General features: G+C 39.9%; 2 protein-coding genes across 3 annotated transcripts; one reads left to right on the top strand and one right to left on the bottom strand.

The window, feature by feature from the left end:
* Positions 1–35: 35 nt before the first annotated feature.
* On the bottom strand, positions 36–12,245 carry DPM1 (dolichyl-phosphate mannosyltransferase subunit 1, catalytic). Of its 2 annotated transcripts, none has more exons than XM_082326042.1 (9): positions 12,109–12,245; positions 11,119–11,218; positions 8,928–8,961; positions 6,592–6,668; positions 6,443–6,468; positions 5,516–5,611; positions 3,967–4,035; positions 3,565–3,679; positions 36–429 (listed from the first exon to the last, which is right to left on the bottom strand). In XM_082326042.1, the coding sequence occupies exons 1-9, from the start codon at positions 12,213–12,215 to the stop codon at positions 325–327; spliced, it is 729 nt and encodes a 242-aa protein (XP_082182168.1). In that variant the 5' UTR covers positions 12,216–12,245; the 3' UTR covers positions 36–324. The 2 variants fall into 2 exon arrangements, with proteins under 2 accessions (XP_082182168.1, XP_082182169.1); XM_082326043.1 differs by lacking the exon at positions 36–429 and adding an exon at positions 444–3,406.
* A 95-nt stretch (positions 12,246–12,340) lies between these two features.
* Positions 12,341–14,829, top strand: MOCS3 (molybdenum cofactor synthesis 3). Its single transcript, XM_082325535.1, has one exon. It carries the CDS (start codon positions 12,357–12,359, stop codon positions 13,758–13,760), a length of 1,404 nt encoding a protein of 467 aa, XP_082181661.1. The 5' UTR covers positions 12,341–12,356; the 3' UTR covers positions 13,761–14,829.
* The last annotated feature ends 10,162 nt before the right edge of the window (positions 14,830–24,991 follow it).

Below are 24,991 nucleotides of genomic sequence, written 5' to 3'. Positions count from 1 at the left end.
TAGCTTCTGCTGAATAATGATTCATTTCTAAATGCAAGAGATCATTTAGCTTTGTGTTCTTTATTAAGACTTTATTATTTTTACAAAAATAGAATAGAGCATTAGTCTTTATTAGTTTTTAGTTTAACATACAGTTCATTTATTTTGAAAGGAGCATTTTGGGATACAATATATTTAGTTTATTATTGGTGGTTCGTTTAATTGTTAGTTTATAGCAGGTCTTCTGGTCACCACACAAATTATCAAGCGTCTGCTATTATATATTAAAAACCACACAGATGTCAGAAAATGTTTTTCTAGAAAAGTTAATTGAGGAATAAACTATCATGTTGTAGCAAACAAGGTCAAGAGTCCCTTTAAGAAGGAGACTATTTCATTGCCTCCCAGTTTAGATTCTCCATAGACACGGTCCACAAATGAAATAGGAACCTGTTGAAACAAGCAAAACTATTTTTAAGGTTCAAAACCTAAATAATAAGATATTCTTTAAACAAAAGAATGGCCTTTGAACCACAGCATGTTTAGGCATGGAAAGAAGGCAAGCACCAGATTGGCTTCCTTTGTGTCAGTTCTTACCAGTGGCTTTAATGATGCCCTATAGCTGGGGAGCACGAAATTAGCTGGTTTATCACCTTTAAAGATGACCCAAAGACATTACTCAGTCAGAACAAACTTAATAGCTTAAGTGCACTAAAAGCCTGGGGCTTAAAATGAACCTTCACCACTTTCCTTGTTAGCTAAATTCAATACCTTTGACTCAATGCCTCAGGAAGGCAAAAATCTCCCGCCACCATGAGACAGCATTCTGTTCAGCCGCACCACTGGCTAGAGGATGACATCTGAATATGGCAGTTAGTGCATAGTTTACAAGCGATACCTGTCTTTGTCTTTGACCATTTTATAGATTATTTAAAGGTTTAAAGGGCATTTAAAACACTAATTTTGTTTTCCTTACTTAAGCAGTCATACTGTCCAGATCAACTCACTACTCATAAAATGGCAGGAACATACTACTTTTCAGTAATTTGACCATGTACAAATGACATATGACAGGACATTCTGCCAACGCTGTATTAGAATATTCAAGAATTTCCATATATGTTTGTGTGCAAAACTGAAATACTTCAGGGGCTAAAATAAAAGGACTACATTTGCAAAAGTCATTAAAAAATTGGCTTAGCGTTCTGCTGGCAGTTTCAACCAGAAATCATCTGGCAAGTGGAACACAAAAGTCACCACACCCTTGCATCTGTGCCAGGACCGAGGATTTCTCACAATTCTAGCAGATCAGTCCACGGTAGAAGAGAACCCAGGGTGAGAAGATGGTAAGGAAGATACCTAAAACGGCACGCAGATAGACTGGACAACGACTCTGGCTTTCTTAGGAGGGTCCCTTTGATGATCCCAGTCAGCATCCTGGCAACTACAGCTAGCTGGTCTACGGGGCATGGACACAAAGCACTGAATATGTAGTCAGTGCAGGATGCCAGAAGCGACATTTTCTGACCAGTGATGAAAGAATGGTTAATATCTCACCTAATAAAAGGTATGCAGTGTGTCCCTTCAGTATAAGGCTTAGCCACCTGTGTTGTTGCTGGACTTTGCCTTTCTGGCATAAGAAGTTCTATCATTAGTCTTAAAGGAAGCATTTTCAAAAGGGTGCATTCCACGCACTGTGGCACATTTCACATACGGTAAAGTACAGCAAAATGAGACAGAGGTGCATACAAGACTATGCAGGTATAGCTTGTGTCAGTTCATCTCATCATCCGTTTGTTCCTTTTAGACTGGCAGGTCTCAATCTTCACTTTCAACTTTGCTGAAGAAATATTTTATCCTCACAACTGTATCTACATTTTACAACTGCATAAAAACTCCTATTCTGCCTGTAGAATGCAGGTGCTTGCAGCACCCGCAAACCAGGAATTAAGACATCCAAGTGTCACCTCTTCTGGAATTTTGGTATTACTATTTGGATAATTATAAAATATATTATAAAGATCTTAGGTATTGATCAGGAAATACTGTATCAATGTACTTGAAACTTAATGGAAAATTTTCCTGCCCCAGGAAGTTACAATATAGAGATGATACACAGAACAGCAGAAGTACAATAGTCTTATTTATAGGTCTGTGTCAGCAATCCAACCACTGTCAAGTTTGTTACAGTATCACAATGTAAATCTGAAAGACAAGGCTGAAGCAGAATAATGAAGCAACTTTTCGGATGTTAGAGAGAACTCTTCCCACAGGTGAGAAACCAAAGGAGGAGGGAAGACGATGCTTACTTGAGAATGGAACAGATGAATTGTGGAGGATGGCCTAACAAACCCATCACAAAACAGAGCCCATGTCTCAGCACTGACTGGGAGACATTAGGCCTAGTGAAGACTGTCCGTCAGGCTTTGAACCGGAAGACAAATGTCTTATCTTTGATGCTATACAGCCAGCAGAGGAATGTAAATAAATGAGTGGTGGGATCAAATAATAGACAGAAAAAAGGTCTTTGCAGCAGCAGCCTGAAGGGGGATGAGCAACTCAAGATTGCATTTTTTTTTAAAGCCAGAGAAGTGTATTTTACTGTTTTAAAAATGTGTAGTAAACAAAACCTCATCTCACCCTAGGCTTCAGTATCTGGATATACAGACAGGTGAGGATTTAATTCAGCAATATTAGAAAGCAACACATGAATGCAGATGGATGTGAAAATGCAAAAAGTTAGGGTCAAACCCCAGCTACAGGCAGGATAGTGATGTTGCTCCATAAGCAAGAAACACGGAAGAAAACAGTTTGTTTTACTGTATGGAAATAGTCTACCTAATGTTGACAGAGAAACGCAACACGTAAGGTTTAGAGAGGGAAGTACCAGCAACAGTATTCTCTGACAATTCACGGTCATGAAAATGATGATGAAGAACTGGTTCTGAGATTTGCTGCAGAGAGAATTCCAGTGAATCATCTTTAAAGACACCAGCAAGAGCAATTCAATGAAATACAAAAGGCAGCAATTTGACTGCTGGAAATATAGGATCTAACAATTGTTTGGAGGTCTTTTTCAAGGATTGTAGACAGCACATTCAAAGACTTAAGAAGTGGAAAGTTGTGATAGCTGGAAAGTTGGAAACTAACGAGGTAATAAATGACAGAGAACGGAATAAATCCGAAATACAATCAGGTTGCTGGAGAAAACAAATTTGAAAAGACCTAACGAGAGATGTCTGTACAATATGAAAGAGGAAAGAAAAGGCTCAGAGCAGCTTCATGGTGTATTTTGACTTCTTTCTCTGCTTTGAAGAATCTTGTAAAGTGGTATGCAGCGAAAGAAATGGCAACAGGAAGAGGGAAGGAGCTGAGAAGCATATCAGCCAGGGGAATAAGTAACTGGAATTTCAGATCCGGTATTCACCTGGAAAAGTTGGAAAAATAGAGTTCTACATACGTAATTTCTTTATATTGATTTGAAAATCTTGCCTCTTGGAAGCGCACAGAATTTCCTAGGCTCCCAGTAATCTATATCTACATTTAAATGAAAGCACAATATACTTATCAAAACTTTTACTATACCTCTCCAATAGTATATCCTAACTGTCTAGCCCGAACAATCATCTCCATCTGGAAGACGTATCCTTTAGAAACACATTTTTCCATTAGTTTCTGTAAGACTTCTTTTCTGTATAACCTGTAAATGATTAAAAGGAAATGAAACCTAAAGCACAATTTCTGAACTTCGGAAATCAAGACAGTGTGTCGGAATCTTAACTGTAATCACTCACTCATATCATTACTATTTTTTAAAATCTTTAACAAAGTCATAGGTGCAACAGTTCTTGCAATCTAGTCTACTATTTCTTACACCTTTTCCAAACAGAATTCATAGTCCTCAGTAAAGGTCTGTTCTTACTCCAGTTCCTTGTTCAGCAGTTTCATGTCAAATAAAACTTTATGAATTGCAAACCAGACCCATACCTGAAACTCCCTGTTAAGTCTGATGCACCTGGTCTCAGCAAAACCTGAGTTATGAAATTGGCACCACGACTGTGAAAGAAAACATCAATGTCAAAATTGCTCAGTACACAATTTCGAAAGATCAAGCAGAATTTCTAGAAAATAAGTAAATATCATCCTACTAAAAAAAAAAAGAAACCTTTTATTGATTAATATGAAAAACTATATTTCTAATATGTTTTCACTGCTAGATTTGACTAATAAATCATAAAATCTTGAAATCAAAACCCAGCGTTTTGTTTTTCAAATGTAGGTGATTAGTAGATTATTGAACTTCTCTATGAAGGAGAAAACAATGATTTTTAGAAATGAGGTTTACAATCTGGTTCTTTATGGTAGAACTGTCACTACAACACACGAATACAATACAAAAGAAACAAATTTGACAACAGTCAAAACAACGGTTTTCTTCTGCCTAACGTTCACTGTAAGCGGAGAATAAAAATGCTTCCTGGACAAATGTGAGATTTGGATTTAGAAAATCAAGGTTCAGTTTTGGTTTACACTGCTTTCATACTATGATGAGCTCCACTGATGAAAAACATAGTGAGACTGAAAAGGCAGTCATGACTACTTTGCTGAGGGCTATACTACACACTGATAAGATGTGCAAGTCCTTCACCTTGTCCAGTATGATGTAAAAGGATTCCTCTGTAATGTCCATTTAGCTCTCTTCCTTTTTTGGGGGTGTATATATTATTTAGATTCACAAAAAGATGAGCACTTATTCCAGCCATTAAAAAAAAAAAAAAAAAGAGGAAAAATCCAAATACAGTCCCTGTGATCTCCCGATCAGACTGGTAACACAATTTCTGCTCCTAATTCTTTACAGTAACATATAAATCAGCATTAACTTATGCCTATACTCTTAAATCAGGTGTAAGAGAGAAAGACTATGCAGAAACTTGTCGATTACCTCCTCAAAATCTGTAAGTCCCTGTAAAGCTGAGATGCCAGCCTCCATCTGCTTGTATGACCTTGACAGAGTTTTCCTCTTTGCTTTATGGGTGAAACCTCTCCCTAGTGTTCACTGTAACTGTTTTCCAGTAAGGTCTAAGTAATGATTTATTGACATCGATCGTGCCAGATAGTTCTTAACTTATGACAAACCAGAGTGTCAGCAGAGGGGTCTGGCAAGTGATTTACTGCTTAGGGAAAGGACCATTACAGCTATTGCAGCTAACTAAATGTGTCTTTTAAACCTGACAAAAGTGTTATAGTCCCAGCTCATTCTTTGGATGATGAAGCAGAAAGACTGCCCCAACCTGATGCCGTGCAGATTTGTCCACTGTTCCAACCCATTTCTCAAGCCTGGTCTTATCGTTACATTCTTTCTTGGTGGGTTTTAACCAAAGAATTTGCAAATCATGCATGTTTCTATTATTTAATATAATTTTGCAGTACCCAGTACTATTGACTAAAGACTCAGTTCAGCTCACACAAACTGAGTACTTGGAATTATTATTTCTAAATAACAAATTTATGTGTAAATATCTAGAAAAATACTAACCTGATTAATTTTCTTTTCAAATCCCAGCCATATACTCCTCCATTTCCTTTATATCTTGTTCCAGATACAATATCAAAATTGCCTTCTTTCTGCTTTCTGTAAGCAATTGGTTTTATCAGAAAAAACAGGAGGAATATTTATATGAAGGTAGTACAGATTTCAAAATAAGAACAATCACTCTTTTAGTACAAAATCTGAATTTTACAAACCTTTGAACAAATAAGTAGAGAGGAAAGCCATAGTATGATGGCTATAAGCATTACGCATTTAAAAACCTGTTAATTGTTCTATTATAAAGAGCTATTTCAGGGAATCTTTTACCAACTATGTCACAGAATTTCACAGACTACTTCATTAATAATTCATAAAGACCAACTTATGCATTTTTAAAGCCTCTCTCTAGTACAGAGGACAGAATGATTTTAAATACAGATTTAAATATTTAAATTACACAAAGTCATAGTAAGAAAAAAAAAAAAAAGCCTGGAACTATCCACTATGTCCATACCATGCCTGACTGCTGCAGGACCTTATCTAAAATTTTAGGCCTCCAGTAGTACTAAGCAAGAAAGTTGAAAATTACACAGACTGCGACCCTCAGCCTCCAATGTAATGCCTCTTGGCCATTTCTCACAAACTCAAGTGTTACAGGGAGAGGAAGGTAAGAGGTAGGCAAAAGGGAGAGAAGCATTGCAGCAATAACTGAGGACATGGTCCCCTATTCAATATCCCTACATGCACACATGATGAAATCATTAGAATTGGAAGATGACATTTATATATACACTTTTCAAAGCTTTCAATTCTTGCCTTGCCAATTTTCTTACTACAGCTAGACAGCTAATACAAGAATATAAAGCTATCAAATATTACTACAAAACAATAAATGTTCAGAAAGCATTCTCTCATTCTACAATCAGCACCTACCTGATAAACTCTGGAATAAATTTTGGCTGAAATGGAAGGAAAACAGATCAGAAAAGAGAAAGGGGTGGGGGTAAAAATAAAATAAAATAAAATAAAATTTAATTTAATTATAACAGATTAAAACCACAGTACATAAAATACAGACTTACATGATGAGAGAGGTCAGCATCCATAATAACAATAAAATTCCCAGTGGCGTGCTTCATTCCATGAATATAAGCAGTGCCTGATGAAAACAGTACAGAAATCATTTCCCTCGCTATTTTAACATATGCAATCTTCTAGCCACAGTCTTTACTTAGTTTCTAAAATCTCTAAGTTATACTAGAAAAGGATCAACTAAAAACTCCTAATATTTATTTTTAAATGATGTATCAGTCGTCAAACATTAAAGTTATTTTTCCTTTTCCCTATACTTTCAGATTGTATAAATATAAACTTTGGCAAACCCTACTGCACTAAAAATGCACAGAGAAACATAACTTAATAAGTAGGTCACTATTCAAAATATCATTTTCAGAAGTGCCACAGGCACTTATGAGCCACAGAATACTAGAAATAGGACACAGACAACAAAATAATCACCGACAGTTAAAAAACCCTGATTTCTAGACTCAGAATTTACTATTAGTGGTATATAGATTTTGGGTTGTTCTCCTTGACACCATGAATTATATTCTGATACCTAATCTGAAGACAGCCTTTTTTTTTCTTACTTTAGATTTTGTTGCGTTTTATTCAGCCTGTGTGAACTGGTGTAGCTATCTTGATAAGAGCTGTAACAAGTTTTGCTATTACAGTTTTCCTCAATAATGCAAACTTCTGATCTGAGTCATGGCATTCAAAGATAGCGCTGCTTCCAAGGACAGTATGGCACCACAACAGAGATTAAAATCTGGCATATACTCTCCACTGATCCAAATTACTCTTGAGTCTTTCTGTTAACGTCATAAGGAAGAGCTAAAACTGAAAACGAAACACTCTCAACTGATACCCTTAGCAGGCGCTCTCACAGTAAACTAAACTCCTCGTTAATGAACAACCTGTCTTTCCTTTCTTTTCCATGTTGTTTGCAAAGTTACACAGTAGGAGTGTCAGGGATTTGTGTATTGTGCATGAGTAGTAGATATGGTACAAGAAAAATTTAAATTCAGTCAGTTTTAAACCATAATACTGGTCAAATTAGGACAAAGGAAAAGGCAGAAAAAGCAATAAAGACATGTAAGCTTTTTGGAGTTTTAGATAAATGAGAGATGTAGAAAAAAGTCTAGAAAGATGAATTTAAATAGCCAATTCAATATCAAAATTAGAATTTTACTTTTGTTCAGTGGACTGGAGAAATTAGTCAGCTGCAGTACTCAGTACACGAGACACCTCAAATGTTTTACCAGCACATGGAAGTGGGGCTTGCCAAGACATTTAGCAAGAAAGGCAGATACTGAGTTCCAAGAAATCAAACAAGGTATTGCATTTTATCACTTTCTCCATTCCTGTTATAAGAGAGGAGGGATAAGGATACAACATGAATCTTAACAGATGGAAATGTCTCCACTTTATTTTAGGATAGTTTCCATACTACAAGTTTTAATGCCATTTGTGACTTCCTAGGATATCTGCTTTTTTCTAAAGCAAATAATGACAAACTTGATTTACATATTCTGTGAAATATGGTATCAGAGCTATAAAATTGCAGTCCTGCATCATTCCATGCAAATTTTAATGATCAATCTCAGTGGTACAAGATTGGCTCCCAAATTAGTGAGATTTCTGCAACACGAGTAACTTTTGCTATGTACTTCAAAACCTTTGCTTCACATCTCAGTTAATAGGTGAGACAATACGATAGTAGTTTGAGTGCTGTACATCCGTCAGATATGTATTTTTTTATTTAACTATAGTCATAATTCACACTGAAATGGGTTAACTGTGAAGAGCTCTGTCCAAATACGTGGCAGAAAAACATCCCAGCCTTCTCTGGAGATTGCACGAACTATGGTCAAATTTTTGACGCGTCCTGCACACGGGGAGATTGCACAGAAAGTACCACTGTCCCCTCTGGATCAGTAGCTTCCACACAAATACAGCAGCTACTCTTGTAAAAAAATTACATGTTTTCCTCAATTTAGACCCCTCATTCTGTAATCAGGGAATGCAGTACGGGAGAGAAGCAGCATGATGTTAATAGGAAAGTACAGTTGTACAGAATTGTAGTGACCACAGTTTTCAGCTTTGAGGTTGTAGGGAACTTGTTATACATAATACTCTGTGATTTTTATTGGTGTGGTTTTTAAGCTTGTTCACTTACAAAACACTTGATGAAAACATATATTTCTGCTTTTGGGCTTTACTGTGATTTTTCTGGAACTTTATACACTAGAATCAATCAAAGAATACAGCAGGGGTTTTTTTAGTTTGTTTTTTTTGTTTGTTTGTTTTTTGTTTTTTGGGTTTTTTTTAGTACTAACCAGAGTTAATAAGGACTTACCAAGGCCCAACTTTCTTGCTCTGGGTCTTAGAAGCTGCAGGATATATTAAAATATACATACATTACTGGAAGTACAATTTTAAATTAATTTTAGTGACACCTTAAAATTCGCTATTTTCAAGATATAAGAATATTTTTAAATGTACTTTTCATTTTTAGAAATCTAGATAACATATAAAAATAAATTTATCTGTCAAAATACAGGAGAAACAAACCATTATATTAAACAGGTATTTCATCAGGTCATATTTAAAAACAACCCCCTTTTAAGCTTTACTTAGCAGTTCTGCGGTAAAAAACAAAATTAAAAGCACCATCTTAGTAACTAAAGGATTTCTTCAAATTCCGCTATCTGAAATACAGTTATAAATCTAAACAGCAGCCTCCCCAGCACCATCGCTTTTAAGGAATTACAAGCACTAACAGCAAATATTTTAGCAAGTTTCCCAAAGCGATTTAGCACACTTTTAGTACTGAATATAAATTTCAAGTTTTTCATGTGCATACGGATACAACCCGTGAATAATGACCATACAACAGTATTAGTAATCTTGCAGGATACGAGTGACCAAGCTTTAAACCTGTGCCCAGTATCCTCAGCTCCTGCAGGGCCATATGAAGCGCAGGGGGAGAATGGGGCACCACCACTAACCAAAGATGAATCTAACTTTTAGGTCATCATGACAGTAATTTAACTTTCAGCTCTTCCTGAAGTGCCTTTGATACTAGTCAGCATCTGGGGAGGAGAGGGTAGATATTTAAGCAGTCATCTAAATATACTTCAGAAACAAATATTAAATCTCACTTCTAAGTCTTGGCTAATTTTCATGCATTATGAGAGGTCATAACTAACGTAACGCAGACAAGGACATGGATATGAAAGAGTAATCATTAGTGCTTCTGCTGATTTGTTATTTTGGTTCTGTTTTGTTTTTTCTTTAATAAATAGTTAAATTTGAACATTAACAAAAAAAAAAAATCACTTTGATTCCTCATCTACTTGCTTGAACATGTTGGCCTCTCGTTAAGGTAACTACATACCACGTTCAGTAAGCATAATGTAGTAAGTGAGAAGCCCCACGGAGTTATTTGGATGGTGACTCCTGAGCACAAATCAGAACAATGATTTTGCTCAGGAAACAAAGAACTGAACTTCAGGTAAGAAAAAATAAAATTATCAGGAAACAATGAAAATTCACCTAATGAAAAAAACCACAGCTGATTTACACTTCTGCAGTAACATCAGTGTGAGCTGAAGGCAGTGCCTCCACGTAATTCCACTCCAGTGTGCTTGGCTCAACACTGCTGCAGGGGTTGGTCCTCAGATTAAACTTCAAAATTAAACTCTTGAGCAGTGAGGAAAGGCTGGCTAAATACTTGACACTTTCCTATTACTAGTATCAAAAAAGAAAAAAAAGGAAAAAAAAAAAAAAAGACTCTAAAACTTCCCATATACATTGTTCTTAAAGTAATCTCTATAAATGGTACTTAATTCACAAATACTCTTTAAAACCTTACGTTTACACAGTAATAGATTAGGAAAGTGCCTGACACTGCTTACAGCACAAAACTGTCAAACTGAACGTTGGGTTGTTACACTGTTCTATGATAAAGCTTTTATTGAAAAAAAAAAAAAAAAAGTTACTTTAATGGCTCATAAAGACTACAGGAGTGATGCTATCTTGTTGTATATAATTGATGGTTTTACAGTTAAATAGAAAAAAGTCCTGTTATACATTAAATAGAAAAAAAAAAGTCCTGTTATTGAGGAATGCAACTAGATGGACTAAAAATAAATCACAAAACCAGACTAGCTTTCATCTTTCCAATTTCCATATTCCTGCAGTCAAATGAAATGGAAGTTTATCCAAACCTCATCTTTCCCTCAGGCATGCACAAAGTACACAAACAACCCCTATTTGTTACTCAATAGCACACAGCAATGCACAAAGTATTGAAAACATTTTGCAAACTTTAATTCATGACTCTGCATATGAGTTCGTAATGCTGCTAAGCAGCTGCAGGACTATCGTAATTTTACATTTGCCTAAAGTGGTGGACAAACACTTCGATAACTTGTTTAAGGATTTAAAGAAAGTGCAGAATCCAGGGACTCCACTCCAGTTCTCTAAGGGCTTCAAGTACTTTCCAATAAAATAAAAATGAAAAAAATACAGAATATACAACTCACTATTTTATCTGATCCATATATCTTTTCCAATTGTTCAGCAATTTCCTGTGTCCCATCCGGGCTTCCATCATCTATGATGATAATTTCAAAATTGTTTCCACTGAAATGAGAATTATTTTTAAATGAACAAATGGAAAACCCAGTTTCACTACCTATATAATTTTGAAAGGCACGAAACCGAAGAATAGATGTGATTTTCTGGCAGTTAGAAATACACGCTGTGGTTATTCTTACAGCTGTAAGACTATGCTTGTAGTGAGAAAACGTGACTCCGTGTCACTGTTTGAGGTCTCACGCTGCAATTGCTTCACAGGACACTGCAGCATGTCAGCCTCATCGTTACCCCAGCGCGACCGCAGCGCTCGGTTCTGGCCTCGCGACTGGGAAAGATGAAAAGCTCAAACTGCCTTTGCGCTTTCAGCAGCCAACACTTCCCTAGCAGCTGCTGCAGAAGAGATCAGACCCACGCCGGACCTCTGAGTAGAGTAATTTCCCTTCCCTAATTAACCTCGGGGAAGAGCTGCGCTCTTCGCTACGGGGTAGGTACGCCTGGCTGTGCCCCCTCCCTCACTAGTGAGAAGTGTTATGTATTTCACAGCATGAATCATGTCACTGTCTTCCTAAGTTGTGGCGTCATTTTCTAAATTTTACGGATGTCTGTTTCCTAGCTCTGCAGGCAGCTGCTCTGCGCTTACCTACCGAAGCCTCACACCGAGCGCTGAACCGCCCGAGCCCGTCCCTTAGCGGCTGCCAGCTCCGCCCGAGGGGGCACCCCGGGCCCGTGCTCCTACACCACCTCTCCCCTGCAGCTCCGAAAGCCGCCTCCCCGCGCCAAGGGGCCGCCGGCTCCGTCCCTTCCGCCGAGCGGCGGCCCCGGCCGGCCCGGGCGAGGGACGGAGCTCAGCCCCGGCCCGCTGAGGGAGGCCGGGGCCCTCACCCCCGCACCGCCCCCGGCCGGGGCCCGGCGCCCCCGGCCGCCGCGGCCGGTACCTCTCCCGGAAGGTGCGGGCCAGGAGCCAGACGACGAGGGGCAGGTTCTCCCGCTCGTTGTAGGTGGGCAGCAGCACCGAGAACTTGTCGGCGCCGCCGGCCGCCATGTCGGCGCGCTGACGCAGCCGGAACCAGCGGGGGCGCGCCGCAGCCAATCAGGGCACGCGGCGCGGCCGGAACCGCCGGGGGCAGCCGGCCGGAAGCGGAAGTGGCGCGCTGTCTCCGTCGCTCCGTCTGTGCCCTCAGCCATGGCGGGCGGCGCGGAGGCGGCGCGGCTAAGCGCTGAGATCGGTCGGCGGGAGCAGGAGCTGCGCGGCTTACGGGAGCGGCTGGCCGCCGTCCTGGCGGGGGGTGCCGCGGGGGATGCCGCGGCCGCAGAGGAGGGTGCCTCCGCCTTTCCCGGCGAGCTCCCCCCTCTGCCCGCCCAGGCCTCGCTGAGCAGCGCCGACATCCTGCGGTACAGCCGGCAGCTGGTGCTGCCCGAGCTGGGCGTGCGGGGGCAGCTGCTGCTGGCCCGCTCCTCCGTGCTCGTGGTGGGCTGCGGCGGCCTGGGCTGCCCCCTGGCCCAGTACCTGGCCGCGGCCGGCGTCGGCCGCCTGGGTCTGGTGGATCACGACGTGGTGGAGACGAGCAACCTGCACCGGCAGGTGCTGCACGGGGAGGCGCGCCGGGGGCTCCCCAAGGCCGCGTCTGCCGCGGCAGCCCTGCGGCTGCTGAACTCCACCGTGCAGTACGTGCCCTACTGCGGCGCCCTGAGCCCCCGCACTGCCCTCCAGCTGGTGCGGCAGTACGACCTCGTCGCCGACTGCTCCGACAACGTCCCCACCAGGTACTTGGTGAATGACGCCTGTGTCCTGGCTGGGAAGCCCCTCGTGTCCGGCAGTGCCCTCCGGCTGGAGGGGCAGCTAGTCGTGTACAACTACCAGGGGGGGCCCTGCTACAGGTGTCTCTTCCCCAAGCCCCCTCCACCAGAGACAGTGACTAACTGTGCGGATGGGGGAGTGCTGGGTGTCGTGCCAGGCATCATCGGGTGCATCCAGGCCTTGGAAGTGCTGAAGATTGCCTCGGGAATGGGTTCTTCCTTCAATCAGTTCATGCTGATGTTTGATGCCCGTGAAGGGAGATTTCGCAACATCAAGTTAAGACCAAAGAAACCAGACTGTGCTGTTTGTGGTGACAATCCATCTGTCACCTGCCTTCAGGATTATGAGGCATTTTGTGGTTCTTCTGCAACAGACAAGTGTAGGACTTTACATCTGCTGTCCAGTAAAGACAGGGTATCTGTAGAGGAATACAAAAAACTGTTGGATGAGCAAGTTCCTCATGTATTGTTAGATGTTCGTCCACAGGTAGAAGTGGATATCTGTCGCCTGGCACATGCTGTCCACGTTCCTTTGAGTAAATTAGAAGAAAAAGATGAAGAATACCTGGAATATTTAGAAAAAAGAATTTGTGAAGAAAAGCAGAGAACTAATGGCCAAACGTCTTTTCCTGTATATGTTGTTTGCAAATTAGGAAATGACTCCCAGAAGGCTGTAAGAATTCTGCAGGAGTTACCTGTCAAAGAATTTGGTTCTGTGTTAGCTAAGGATATTAAAGGGGGTCTCATGGCTTGGGCCAGTAAAATTGACCCAACGTTTCCTCAGTATTAGAAATTTAAATGGTGAAAAAAAAATTACAAATTTTCATAGTAAATTCCGTAGGGTTTCATCTTCTCTGTAATGACTATATCATGCAGCTAAAACAGGAGAAAAAAATACTGTGTTGCTTTTTTTAATGGTAATTTTTTTTACAAGAATTATGTATTTTTGTAGATGTCTGATTATTTTTATAAAAATGTGAAGCTGTCCATGGAAATTGAGAGAAATGTGTTTCTTGGTTATTGTTTAATAGTGAAAACTTGGAATAACTACTTAATTGTGCATGTGATAATTGAGAATGACTCCTAGTTAGTAGTTACAGCCTGGAGAATGACAAAGAACAGGGTCAAGTGTTGAAAATTTTTACTCGTTCTCCGAACTGCCTAACAAATTGAAACAGTGCGTGCAGTAATTAAAAAAAAATAACTAACTGTTAATCTCTAGCTGGTCAGTAGCACTATTAAGCCTGTTCCCTATTATAGGGAATTGCCAAGACAATGCTGACAAGACTGTTTTGTCAACATCTTTTAGTTCTCCGTAGAAGCATTGTGTATTTATGAAAGAACTGCTCACTGCAAATAACAGCACCTACAGCAAGAGTGTTCTGTTAAGAACTTCCAGGTTCGTCCATCCTCATTTGTTGGCGGGCAAAAAAGTGTATTCCCTAACTTGTATAGAGAAACCAAAGTTAACTGTTAATAAGACATAAGTTTGAGCCCAGAAAGTTTATAAAACATGCCAAAAATGCTTTTGTGAGGGCTTAGAAGATTTTAGAGATTGAGAGGTGAAGAGGAGGTGAGAGAGAAAAAAAATAGGTGTGCGGCCTCCCTTCTGCAAATACAAAGTAATATTTCATAAGCTTTCTCCCTGTTTGTTGTGGTAGTTGCTTATCCCCAGTTGTACTGTGTTATTTTTGTTAACTGGCATGAAGAGCTATGCATATCTAAAAAGTTCTCGTAGACGAACTGAATGAAAAGAAAGAGAAATAAATAGCTTGTCAGCAGAGAGCTGCCTGAGTCCTCATCACTTAAGCATAGTAATTATCTTCTTATTATATTAATTAAGGTATGGATTTCCTTTTCTTTCTGAAGAGGAAAAAAAACACCTGTCATGACTAATCTTTGCATTATACAAGGGGAAAAAAAATAGTATCGTTATAATTAGTAGTCGAAAAGGCATATTTTAGTAAAATAAATGTGAGAACATCCATACCGCCTACTTTATTATAACATGCCATGGGTTCTAGCGATGATAATCTTAGTCTCTTGTGAAGGAAACAGTTAGGTGAATTTATAAATACAAAGTTACATGTCTTGCCATTTAGAGGACAATGAAAACATTGAAGGTCGTGTCTTAAAGTAAGCATTAGTGCTTTGTGGTGTGTAGTGAGACAGTCATAAGTCAAGACCGGTTAAGACAGGTTGCGGAGGCTTGGTTCAGTCGGACCATCTGGCTTCTGGGGGGTTTCAGCTTTTGAGAATTGGAAACCAGAGGGACTTGTTTGAAATGCCTGACCTGTGTTTTCATTTTTCTTTCTTTACTGTGATGTCAAGAAGAGACTGAAACATAAAAGGGAACAGTAGCAGTAATTCTCTAATATCCAACCTTCCAATGCTAAAAAACGGATGGTATGTCACATATCCACCTGGCCTGAAAAAGTGATTCCTGTTCAGTCATTCAAAGCATGGTGGATCTATGGACTTGGGGAGAGGGGAAAGGCTTTTTGATTTCTAAAGAGTGCTACTTCCAGTGGATAGAAATAATGTATTAAGTCTTTTCCCTTGTTACGACATTTTAGCAGCAGATTTCACAGCAAACTGTGAAAGAAAAAGAAGGTGACATTAAAGCCTGTGGCCTTTGGTGGAGGCCTTTTTGTAGCGAATTACATAACTGTGTTTCTTATAGCACATTTTCAAGCAGGAAGCCAGACTGTGAGTCTTTGTGCTATATAGAAAACAATTAACACCTCAAGATTCTGGAGAACCCTGTGGATAAACAGTGATAAGGATGAATGAAAACGGACCAAAACCATAGAATATCAGAACTGGCAAAAAAAGTAAATGCATCAAGTCAGGCTGACGAGAGGCAAGCTTTCAAGGATCTTTTCTATTAAAATGGCTTTTTGGAAAGACTATTCTTGCCAATCTGCAGGGACTAAAGTCCAAAGTTCTTATAGGAGTACAGCGTCTGAAATGCATCTGTTATTTTTGCATAAAGAGAGTTCTATGCAAAACTAATTGGGCCATGCAATATAGAGATGGTTATTCTGGAAAGTACTAGTGGCTCAGTTCTGATCTCAGGGAAGTACACAAAATGTAGTTTTCTTTGGAAGAAAAAAGTGCTCTCTTCCTTGACTTAGGATAGCAATTAAATTCTCAGCTAATATGAAAACATCTGCCATGCATCTTAGATAAAGATGTGGTCTGTAGTGCTTGTCAAAATTTCATTCTTTACATGCTGGGGCTTTTTTTTTTTTTTAAGTTTAATTTCTTTTTTCCCCTTTGGCTTGCTGAAGTGATACACAAGTCTTCCTGTAAATACAGTCCTCGCACGGTGCTGGAATCTTTGGAGACAGGCTGAAAAATCAAGGGTCATAGGATCGTAACTAAGCCAAAACCGTTCTTATTATTGGAAAGTTATCTTTTGTTTTGACTTGCTTTATTTCTTGAACTCTATAAAACATGTAGTGGTTTCTCTGTTCACCAGGAAGTAGAATAGCAGAATTCTACTTAGAGATTATAAGAGAAGCAATAAAACTGTATCATTTTGTATTGCTGCCAAAGTACTGTCTAAATATTGGTACATGTTGACATTGTGAATGAAGACAAGCTGCTTTATTCAAAGAGCTTATAGTGTAGTTGGTCTAAGATGTGTTATCAAAGGGTAAGGTCAGTCAGCAGAGCGCACGTTTCTTTTCGTCCCTCGCTCTTGATGTCATGAGGTTGCTTTTGCGTTTTTGGTTCTATTCTCTTTTAAATGACATACTAGAATTTGGCACAGGAACTAACTAGGAAACAGGTTCCTGTTAGAGGTTTAGGGTAACAGAAAGTGGCTGCAGCATTTGTTCTGAATCGCTGCATTTTAATGTCTCCCACGTGTAGCTCTATGGGTTAGCATCACGGTTCAGGCACAGAATTAAATATCCAGACTTGTTTTGTCCTGGGACATAGTTATTATTTTAAGGCAAGGCAAATCAAGCTGGTCTAGCTTCCACACAAGTCTGAAAGGTGTCTGCATACAAGGTACCAATGCGCCTTGATAAGCTAAAATCCTCCTTATTTTGGTGGTGGGAGTCTCTCTTATCTCAAAACTCCAATAAATTCAGCACTGACCTACTATCAAAGTTTATGACTTTAAAAAAATCCCCCAACAATTCATGGAACTATTTGTAGACAAATGTATAAGGGATATGTCCAAAACTAGATCTCAAAGTTTGTATACCAGAATTTTAGCTATGTGAACATCTTTATTATAGGATAAACATCCTATTTGTAAGCATAAGTTCTAATAGAAATCTAACCGTTCAAAACAAAAGTATGCACTAGATGCTTAAAATACTGCAAGTACAAGTTTGTCTTTTTTAAATATGAAAGCTCTAAGCTATCCTTTGTAAAACTCCATCAGGAAAAAAAATGTTAAGGACGTTTGCTAGGTGGCACTGCAAGTTAATAAACAAAATCATTCTCTAGGTTGTAGGATGCAGTTCAACCTTAGCAAGAGCTGAGATACACTTGTAAAAATGTATTGTTGTACAGTTCTTTTGAAAAAAGACTGGGGAAATAGAATAAAATTGAGCAGGGCAATTGAATAGTACATAGAATATTCCCAGAAAAAAATCATAATGGAAATTATCTTTCTAGGGTTTTCAAAGCATTGTTTGTTTCAGAGGATTAACCTGAGGTGTTTTCCACATGCTATTTTGAAATGCTTTTGCAGCCAAAATGGATAATTGCACAGAAAAGGGCTATTAGAAACACTAGCACAAAATTAAATGTAGATCTTAAATCTGCGGAGTCACTGCTAGTACATTCTTAATATTACTGAAATGCATTGCAGATTTTCTTACCTGGTTAGAGCAGGGTTTTTTTGAAAAGTCAAGGACGTTTCTTTTTTGTCCTTGTTTTGTAAAATGGAACTTCAGGCATAAAATCTTAAAAAAAAAAGATAAATTATTAAAAAAATTAAATAAATCAAAGTCCTCTAAGTCAGAGGATCTCCACACAACAAATGAGACTTCTTTGGAAAACAAGGCCTGAACTTCCAGCCCTGTTGTATCAGAACAAGCCCATAGAAGGATCTGTGCCCAGAGCTCAGACTGGTTCCTGTGGTAACAAAACTAGGTTGTGAACGTTATTGTCCCACATAGTACTGTAGAAACATTTGATGCCCGTCTTCAGTATTTAAAACATAAAAATAAAAAAATCCTGCAAGTGCGTTCAGTGCAAATGTCATGAATGAACTGTGTAACAGCAAGCTGAAGTTTCTGCAGAAGCTTCGGTTAACAAAAGCAGCAGCGGGCTCTCCTCTTCTAGCTCTCTAAAGAAAAGTGGAGTAACAAAAGGGATGAAACAAGGGGATGAAAATAAGTGTATGCATTTGTTTAAAGCTTCTATAATTATAAGCATCTTTTAACTCGGGATTTATTAAAATAGATTTGAAAGTTTTTCTCTTTAGAATCTTTAGCTTCATGTGTGGGATTAAGCTTGTATTCCTTTAATGCTGCAACTAAACCTCTGCGTTATGCTAGCAGTGGAGAGTCTGGCAGACCTCTTGGTTCATGGATATGAATCAAAAGGAGAGGTCTTGTGAAGTTATGGCACTTGCATCAGTTTGAATGCTTGTGATTTTCATTGAAATCCAGGTGCTGGTCAGAATATAGACATGAAAAGATGATTTATTTGTTGTTTCCTGCAGCAAACTATTGCATGTGAAATGGCTTAAATCATGTCCCAGGTAATTAGGTGAGTTGTTCCTGAAACCGAGTCGTTCTATCACTGGAGATTAAAGACTTGCTTATCACTGTATGTTTTAAAAAAGGTTGAGTCATTACAGTGTTAGCATGAACTTTATTGGTGTCACTTGATTTATGCGTGTCTCTGACTTACTAGCTCAGTGTTTGAAGCAGAATTAAAAAACTTGAGAGAGAGGAGCAGTGGGTACTGTAATGTTTGATAAAATGGCCAGCTGGGTTCGGTCAGGGTGTGTGCCGGCAGTGCAGTGTTTCTTGGCTGGTGGTCTGTGAAATTGCAGTGCCCTCTAAGACATCAGAGATCATCTTTATAGTGACTGGGGAAAAAAGTGCACATGGTCCAGCGCATTTGAACAAAATGCAGCAAGACAGTTTAACACTTGGGAAAAAAAAAAAACCACCCACCCCTCCCGCTCTTGAGATCCCCTTTACCCCAAAGTAACCGATTTCTCCAAAAGATACTGGGCTTCTCCTTTTGCCTGGATATAATTGTGTCTGTGACTTGGTAGCAACAGGGAGACAGACGTTGAACTCTTTAGGAGAAAAGATTTTTCTTCATGCAGAGAAAAGTTTATAAAGAGATTTTTTAACATTTAGGTGCCAGAAGTTAAAAAAAAATTACTTGCAAATTAGATACTAATATTTTTGATGTCAGGTATTACTTTTAATAGAACTTTTAGAAAGTTCTTTTAAAATCTAGGAACATAACCAATAGCTGTCCATAATTTACATCTTTCTAATAGTTAATTGCTACCACATTTAACTCTGATTCGCTGGTCGAATTCATGCTGGCCACTTCGATTGTGCTGAAAGTGTAGTCCTAATAGCGTTCTTACAGAATCTGTGTTGTAAGACCGCTGAAGTCACCGGTTGCTGCTCCATTCTTTTTACAAGATTTCAATCTGCAGCTCCTCGGCTGGGGCCTGCTGCTGGCAGTGGGGAAGTTACGATGCACTCGGCAGAGCTGTGGATTGGCATGTAACACGGATTCGCTTTTTCTTCTGGAGTAAGAGTACGTTCAGCCCCAGCATTCCTTCCTGTATGACACTGAAAGCTTTTGCTTTTTATTCCCATGTAATCACCTAGTACTAATGAAAGGTGGCAGCTGTTTCTTGTGGGAGAAGGCAGATACATTGACCTACAGCAGGTCACGTTTATCTGAGATCATCTGAGAAGTACTCTTATCTGGGTGAGAGGAAACTAAAGAGGAATCATGTAATGTCATCTTTTCATTTACAAACCATTTTTGTATATTTCAGAAAGAACAATTGCCTTGTAAAATGTCATGCCCTACAGCCTGCGGCTATCTTGTAAATACAAAGACCTTAAATTGCATCGCTGGTTAGAAAAACAAATACACTAAAACACAAAGCTTCAAAAGGAAACTCCTCAACTTCACGTGTTTATTTTTGCTGTAGGCAATTAACTGGTTTCTTCAAAGTGTTGATAATGAAAAGACACTTTGGATTACTGGTCCAGTTTGCAGCTTTCTTGCAGTTTACTGAAATCTGGTGAAGAACAGGAGAGTAAACAGTAACAACATATTCTACGGCTAAGGTTTGCATGCCTGCGAACAGGCAAAGTTTTAGCAGATAGCTTGCAGTTCCCTGTTTAGTAATGTGAACATTTGCTGCCTATTGGAAAGTGGTTTCTCAACGAATATGCCGAATGTTCCCTGTTTTACAGACATCAGAACCATGGATCCATTTTAGTGAATGCAGAACGAAGTGCAGCTTCACACTCCAGGCTGTGGTGGCGACAAGCCCTCGCAGCCGTAGAGTGGTGTAACTTTATTGCTGGGACGAAAGCGTATCTAACACATCCAGGCCTGCAGTGGTTGCTCAGGTAAGTTAATTGTTATGTGAGAGGAAGTCTCACCGATGCTGTGAAGTGGTGCATCGAGATAAAGAGCAAGATCCATCTTTTCTTATGCTGGGTCAAGTTCTTCCCGCACAGAACCCCTCTCTGCTGGAAGGAAGGATCAGTCACTACCTGCACTGAGCAGGTTACTTCCAAGCTCAGACCCATGCTGAATAAAAAAGGTGAAGCCTAGTCATCCTGTAATGGTACAAGAAGCTTTATAAATACAAAATGTGCTGCTTTGTTTGATTACAGGACTTCGGTCAGAAATAATAGAGTAGTTTTGCAATGGCAGAGATGAATAAAAAGCAGTTACATCACTAAAGAGGGTAGCTGGGAGAAGAAGAAAAGGGCAACCAAAAGCAGCGATAACTATGGCTGGAGGCTAACTAGAGTTCCTCTGAGGTACCAGTCCTTTGAATTTCTGGTGGGCATGATGTGGTCATACTTTTCCTCCTACATTAAGACTAGGGGAAGTGTAAAATATTAACGTGTATTAGGGTAGCCAGATTTGGAGCGCAGTTAGCAAACACTAATGTAAACCACAGGAAAACACACACACACACTGGTTTGTGGTATTAACCTTCTGTGGTTTATGTTACCGTTGGTTAAATATACCGGCCCCACTGCTTACCTTACACTGCAGCTTCAGAATCTTTGTGGGAAAAATAAATACAGAGCAGGAAAAGAAGCACTACGTGATTAGACCCTGTGGTTAGGAAGATTTCCCAGAGCCTTCTCCTCTAATAACTCCGAGTTGTCCAAAAGAGTAATGATTTCATCAATAAGGCAAAAGACTGAGAAGAGATCCAGAGTTTCTGCTGAGTTTTGGCTGTACTCCTCCTGCGCAAGTCACTTTTTCCCCAGTCTCTGCTGTGTGTGTGGTGTGTTTAAATCTTACCCTAGTGACCAGATCCCAAGGAAGCAATTTAATAAGCATGTTGTGCTACAACAGCTCTAAGAACTAAAATTCATGGATTATGTGACTTGGACAAGGCAGTGGGATATTGCATCTGCTCTGCTGGAAGCGATGAGAAATGCTTGGTCACTTACAGCACGAATACATTATAATCTTTATTATGCAGTCAGAAGCTTGAGCCATACAGCTGCATGCTCTTCTCCCTATAGCAGCAGAAAAGCAACTGGTATGTTCTGGTCTCAACAGCAGGAAAGGAAAACGGCTTGTGTTTGTCTATTCTTTAGTCTTTTATCATTGAATGGGTTAATTTAATCTTGTCTTCACAATATATTTCATGTGATTGATTCAGCTGATTGTCAAAGCCAACTGAAATATATCTGTGATGGTGCTTCTCTGACCCCTTGTTCTTTTTATTGTGAAGTACTTGCAATTCTAATATTTCATGCTCATGACAAAAATTGTAGCTAAGAACAAAAAATAACTTCCATCCAAAATGATATCTGTCATATGAATCTTATCAGAAAAGCAAGTTGATACAAATTCAGTCCAGTCGTGTTGCAGTACAAGTTTTCCAGCCAGGAAAGAAGCTATTCCTGTTCTGCGTCAGGGCTACTTAAAATTATATATCTGTGGAAAGCTAGGATCAGGCTACAGCTGTAGCCAGAACCAAGATCTGGAAAGGACCGCTTAGGTAGAAGAATCCACACAACGTGCATGGCTTCAGCCGTAGTCCTTCCTTCGCTGCGGACCTGATGTGTGCGTCGACTGTGGGCTTTGCTGACCTGACCCTTCACTGTCGGTCACTGAAGGAAGAAACCGGCAGCTGGATGTTCTTGTGGCTTTTCCATGCGCATGGCACGAGGCTCTTCTGTGCAAATAAGCTGTAGTTTTGCTCACGAGGTGTTCATGCTGTTGCTAGGAGACCAAATCTCTGCTTACAAAGAAAGGTTATTTCCAAATTTAAAATGGCTCCTTATATATTTGACTGGGAAATGAAGTCTTTTATACAAATGGGCATTCACCTGCTCATGAATAGTGAAAGGGCATTCTTATTGTGTGAAATTGATTTCTAACTTCACAATGTAAGGGTTTGAAACTCTTAAAAAAAATCAAAGTGTTTAAACTTGCCTTTTGATATATGTATTTATATGTACACGTATGTATGTGCACAGCCAGAGCACAAGTGTATTCCAGACGTTGTGTGATGGAACCATAAGCATTAGGTAGAATTTACAGAAATCATTTCCGGGACATGCGTATTGTCCATTTCAAATACCTTTCTGAAACTCTGCTCTCAGTTTCTATTTTATTACTGCAGTAGTGGGAGGTAACAGGTGTAACAATGGTTGGAACTCATGAAACCACTCTATAGGTGCCTTTTCACCTTCAATTTATTAAAGCTGAATTTGTGGTGTTGTGTCTTTCTGTTTTTCTTGCCTTTCAGATGACGGTACCATCATGTTCTTCAACACTCAGAACTCTAGTGCTCATCTTTCAGTCACTCTTTCTTTCTCCACTCATCCAAGGAATATTTGAATATTGACACTTTTAAAACAATAATTTAATTCCTTTCCTGTGCTTTCTGCCCAAAGTTCTGCTGGGGGCTCCTCATCTGCTGCCCTAATTCGTGTTAAGCTTCTCATCAATTAAAGCATCTTTAGTGCCGCATTACAGTCCATTCAAAGCACCATTTCTGAGATGAAGTTTCTTGTTTATTTCTTGCATGCAGTTACCTCAATCAGGTCTTCAGTTTTCCTTAAGAAAGAAGAAGAAAGAACTTAATGTTCTCATCCTGTTAGCCTTTTTCAACACTGATAATTTTGTAGGTTCTTACCATGTTTCCTTCTTTATTTCCTTTCCCTTTGTACTGTGATTAAAAACAAAGGCAGCATTGATGTACAGTTCTTCTAAGAAAAAATAATGTGACAATTGCTAAGAATAACAAAGGCTTTAACTTTTTACACAGGTACTCAAAATATAGACATTGATGGAGACTGATTTATAACCCCCTGGTGCTGTTGAATGTTCTGTATTCCAGCGGTAGCTAAACTTGAACAAAAGGGAGAAGTTTTGTGACTTGTCCTGGGACAACGGAAGATTGCAGAGACTCTGAAACAGCTTCCTTGTAGTCTTCCCTTTATTAGTTTCAGGTAATACTAATAATCTGTTGTTCCAAGGAGCTGGAACTCATTGGAGTTCTGGGAATAGATGAAGGTACAAATCCGTTCCTCTTTCCGATATCCAACTGGAAAACTTGCATTGATACTTCCTGGAGGAACTGGTGCTTTCTTCCTAGAGATGGTGTTCTAGAAATGACTGTTTGTGTGAAACTACTATTCTTTTCAATTTTCTCTTGTCTGCCAATGAGTCAATGGCAGGAAGAGCTGACAGCCTTTCTCCCACACCTGTGCTGATGCCGCAAAGGCTCTTGTTCAGGCATTGCTCACAACATCGACGGACTTCCACTCCGCTGGGCACCTTATGCTCTCTTTCAGCTCTCCATATGATTCACCATTGCTGTAATGCCTGCAGGGGTCCAGCTGGGAAGATGAGATAGCTGTACTGGAAGTAATTACAGTACAGGGAAATTGTTCTTATTTATTGTGGTTGCACCCTACCTGTTCTTCATGTCTACCTGTTTATCTTTGCCTGTTTTTGATCCCTCCAGTGAGCTCTGAGGGTGTAGAAGTAGAAAGGGTGACCAAGCTACTTAAGTAATTCTACTGATACAAGTTCAGAGCCAAAATCACGTGCAGAAATTATATGCAGAAGAGTCAGTTGGTCTGTTCCCAACTAATGGACAGTGTCCTAAATGTGCGTGCATCCCTACTGCTAAATGAACTGTCACAGAAGTTTAACGTGGTAGGGTTTTATCTGGATGTAAGAAGCATCTGTCCCTGCACTGTCCCTTCCTTAAGACTTCTAGTGCACTTTTGGAATTAGATTTATTTTTTCCTAAACCTCAGACAACAGGGAAGCAAATATTCCCTGTTTGGCTGTTGTTTAACTTAGAACCTGAACCTCACAAGGTCGTTAGTCTTTAGGTGGCAAATTGGGGATTAGCACCTTGCTGTCATCTTGCTTGTTTACAGGAATGAATGTGAAAGTCCTTCTTTTCCTAAAGGCAAGGTTTGTTTTATGTTAACTGTAGAATATCTCCAGCTGACTGCTCTCCCATGAGCAGCATTTCTCACTCTCCTCTCAGGGTGAAGCTTGCAGCTCCCCTGCTCCTGTTCCCTCCCTCATCTGTGGGTCACTCTAAATCAGTGCTGCCACTGGCCCTCCTGTTGGAACCTGCTCATTTCGGGCCCTTCCTTCTGCAGATGTCGGTGTTCATTTATCCCCCAGGGAGCCTTCTCAAGGAGAAAAGTAGCCCCACCAAAGCAGTGGATCCATCTCACAAGCGGTGTCAGTGCCTCTGCGAGGAACGCGCGAGTGTGGGTTTGTGGCTGCCTCCGGGGGAGCAGGACACTGGACGTTCGGGTTCAGATGACC

The sequence above is a fragment of the Platalea leucorodia genome, assembly GCF_965183815.1.
Source record: "Platalea leucorodia genome assembly, chromosome: 13".
NCBI classification, from domain to species: domain Eukaryota; kingdom Metazoa; phylum Chordata; class Aves; order Pelecaniformes; family Threskiornithidae; genus Platalea; species Platalea leucorodia.
This window is presented reverse-complemented; position numbering and strand designations above follow the sequence as displayed.

Excerpts from the sequence above, each read along its gene's own strand:
- MOCS3 (XM_082325535.1), top strand. The coding sequence starts at position 12,357 with ATGGCGGGCGGCGCGGAGGCGGCGCGGCTAAGCGCTGAGATCGGTCGG.
- DPM1 (XM_082326042.1), bottom strand. The coding sequence starts at position 12,215 with ATGGCGGCCGGCGGCGCCGACAAGTTCTCGGTGCTGCTGCCCACCTAC. Across the intron at positions 8,962-11,118 it reads TATATGGATCAGATAAAATA|CTTCTAAGACCCAGAGCAAG; the intron begins GTGAGTTGTATA and ends TATATCCTGCAG. Across the intron at positions 6,469-6,591 it reads ATGCTGACCTCTCTCATCAT|CCAAAATTTATTCCAGAGTT; the intron begins GTAAGTCTGTAT and ends CTTCCATTTCAG.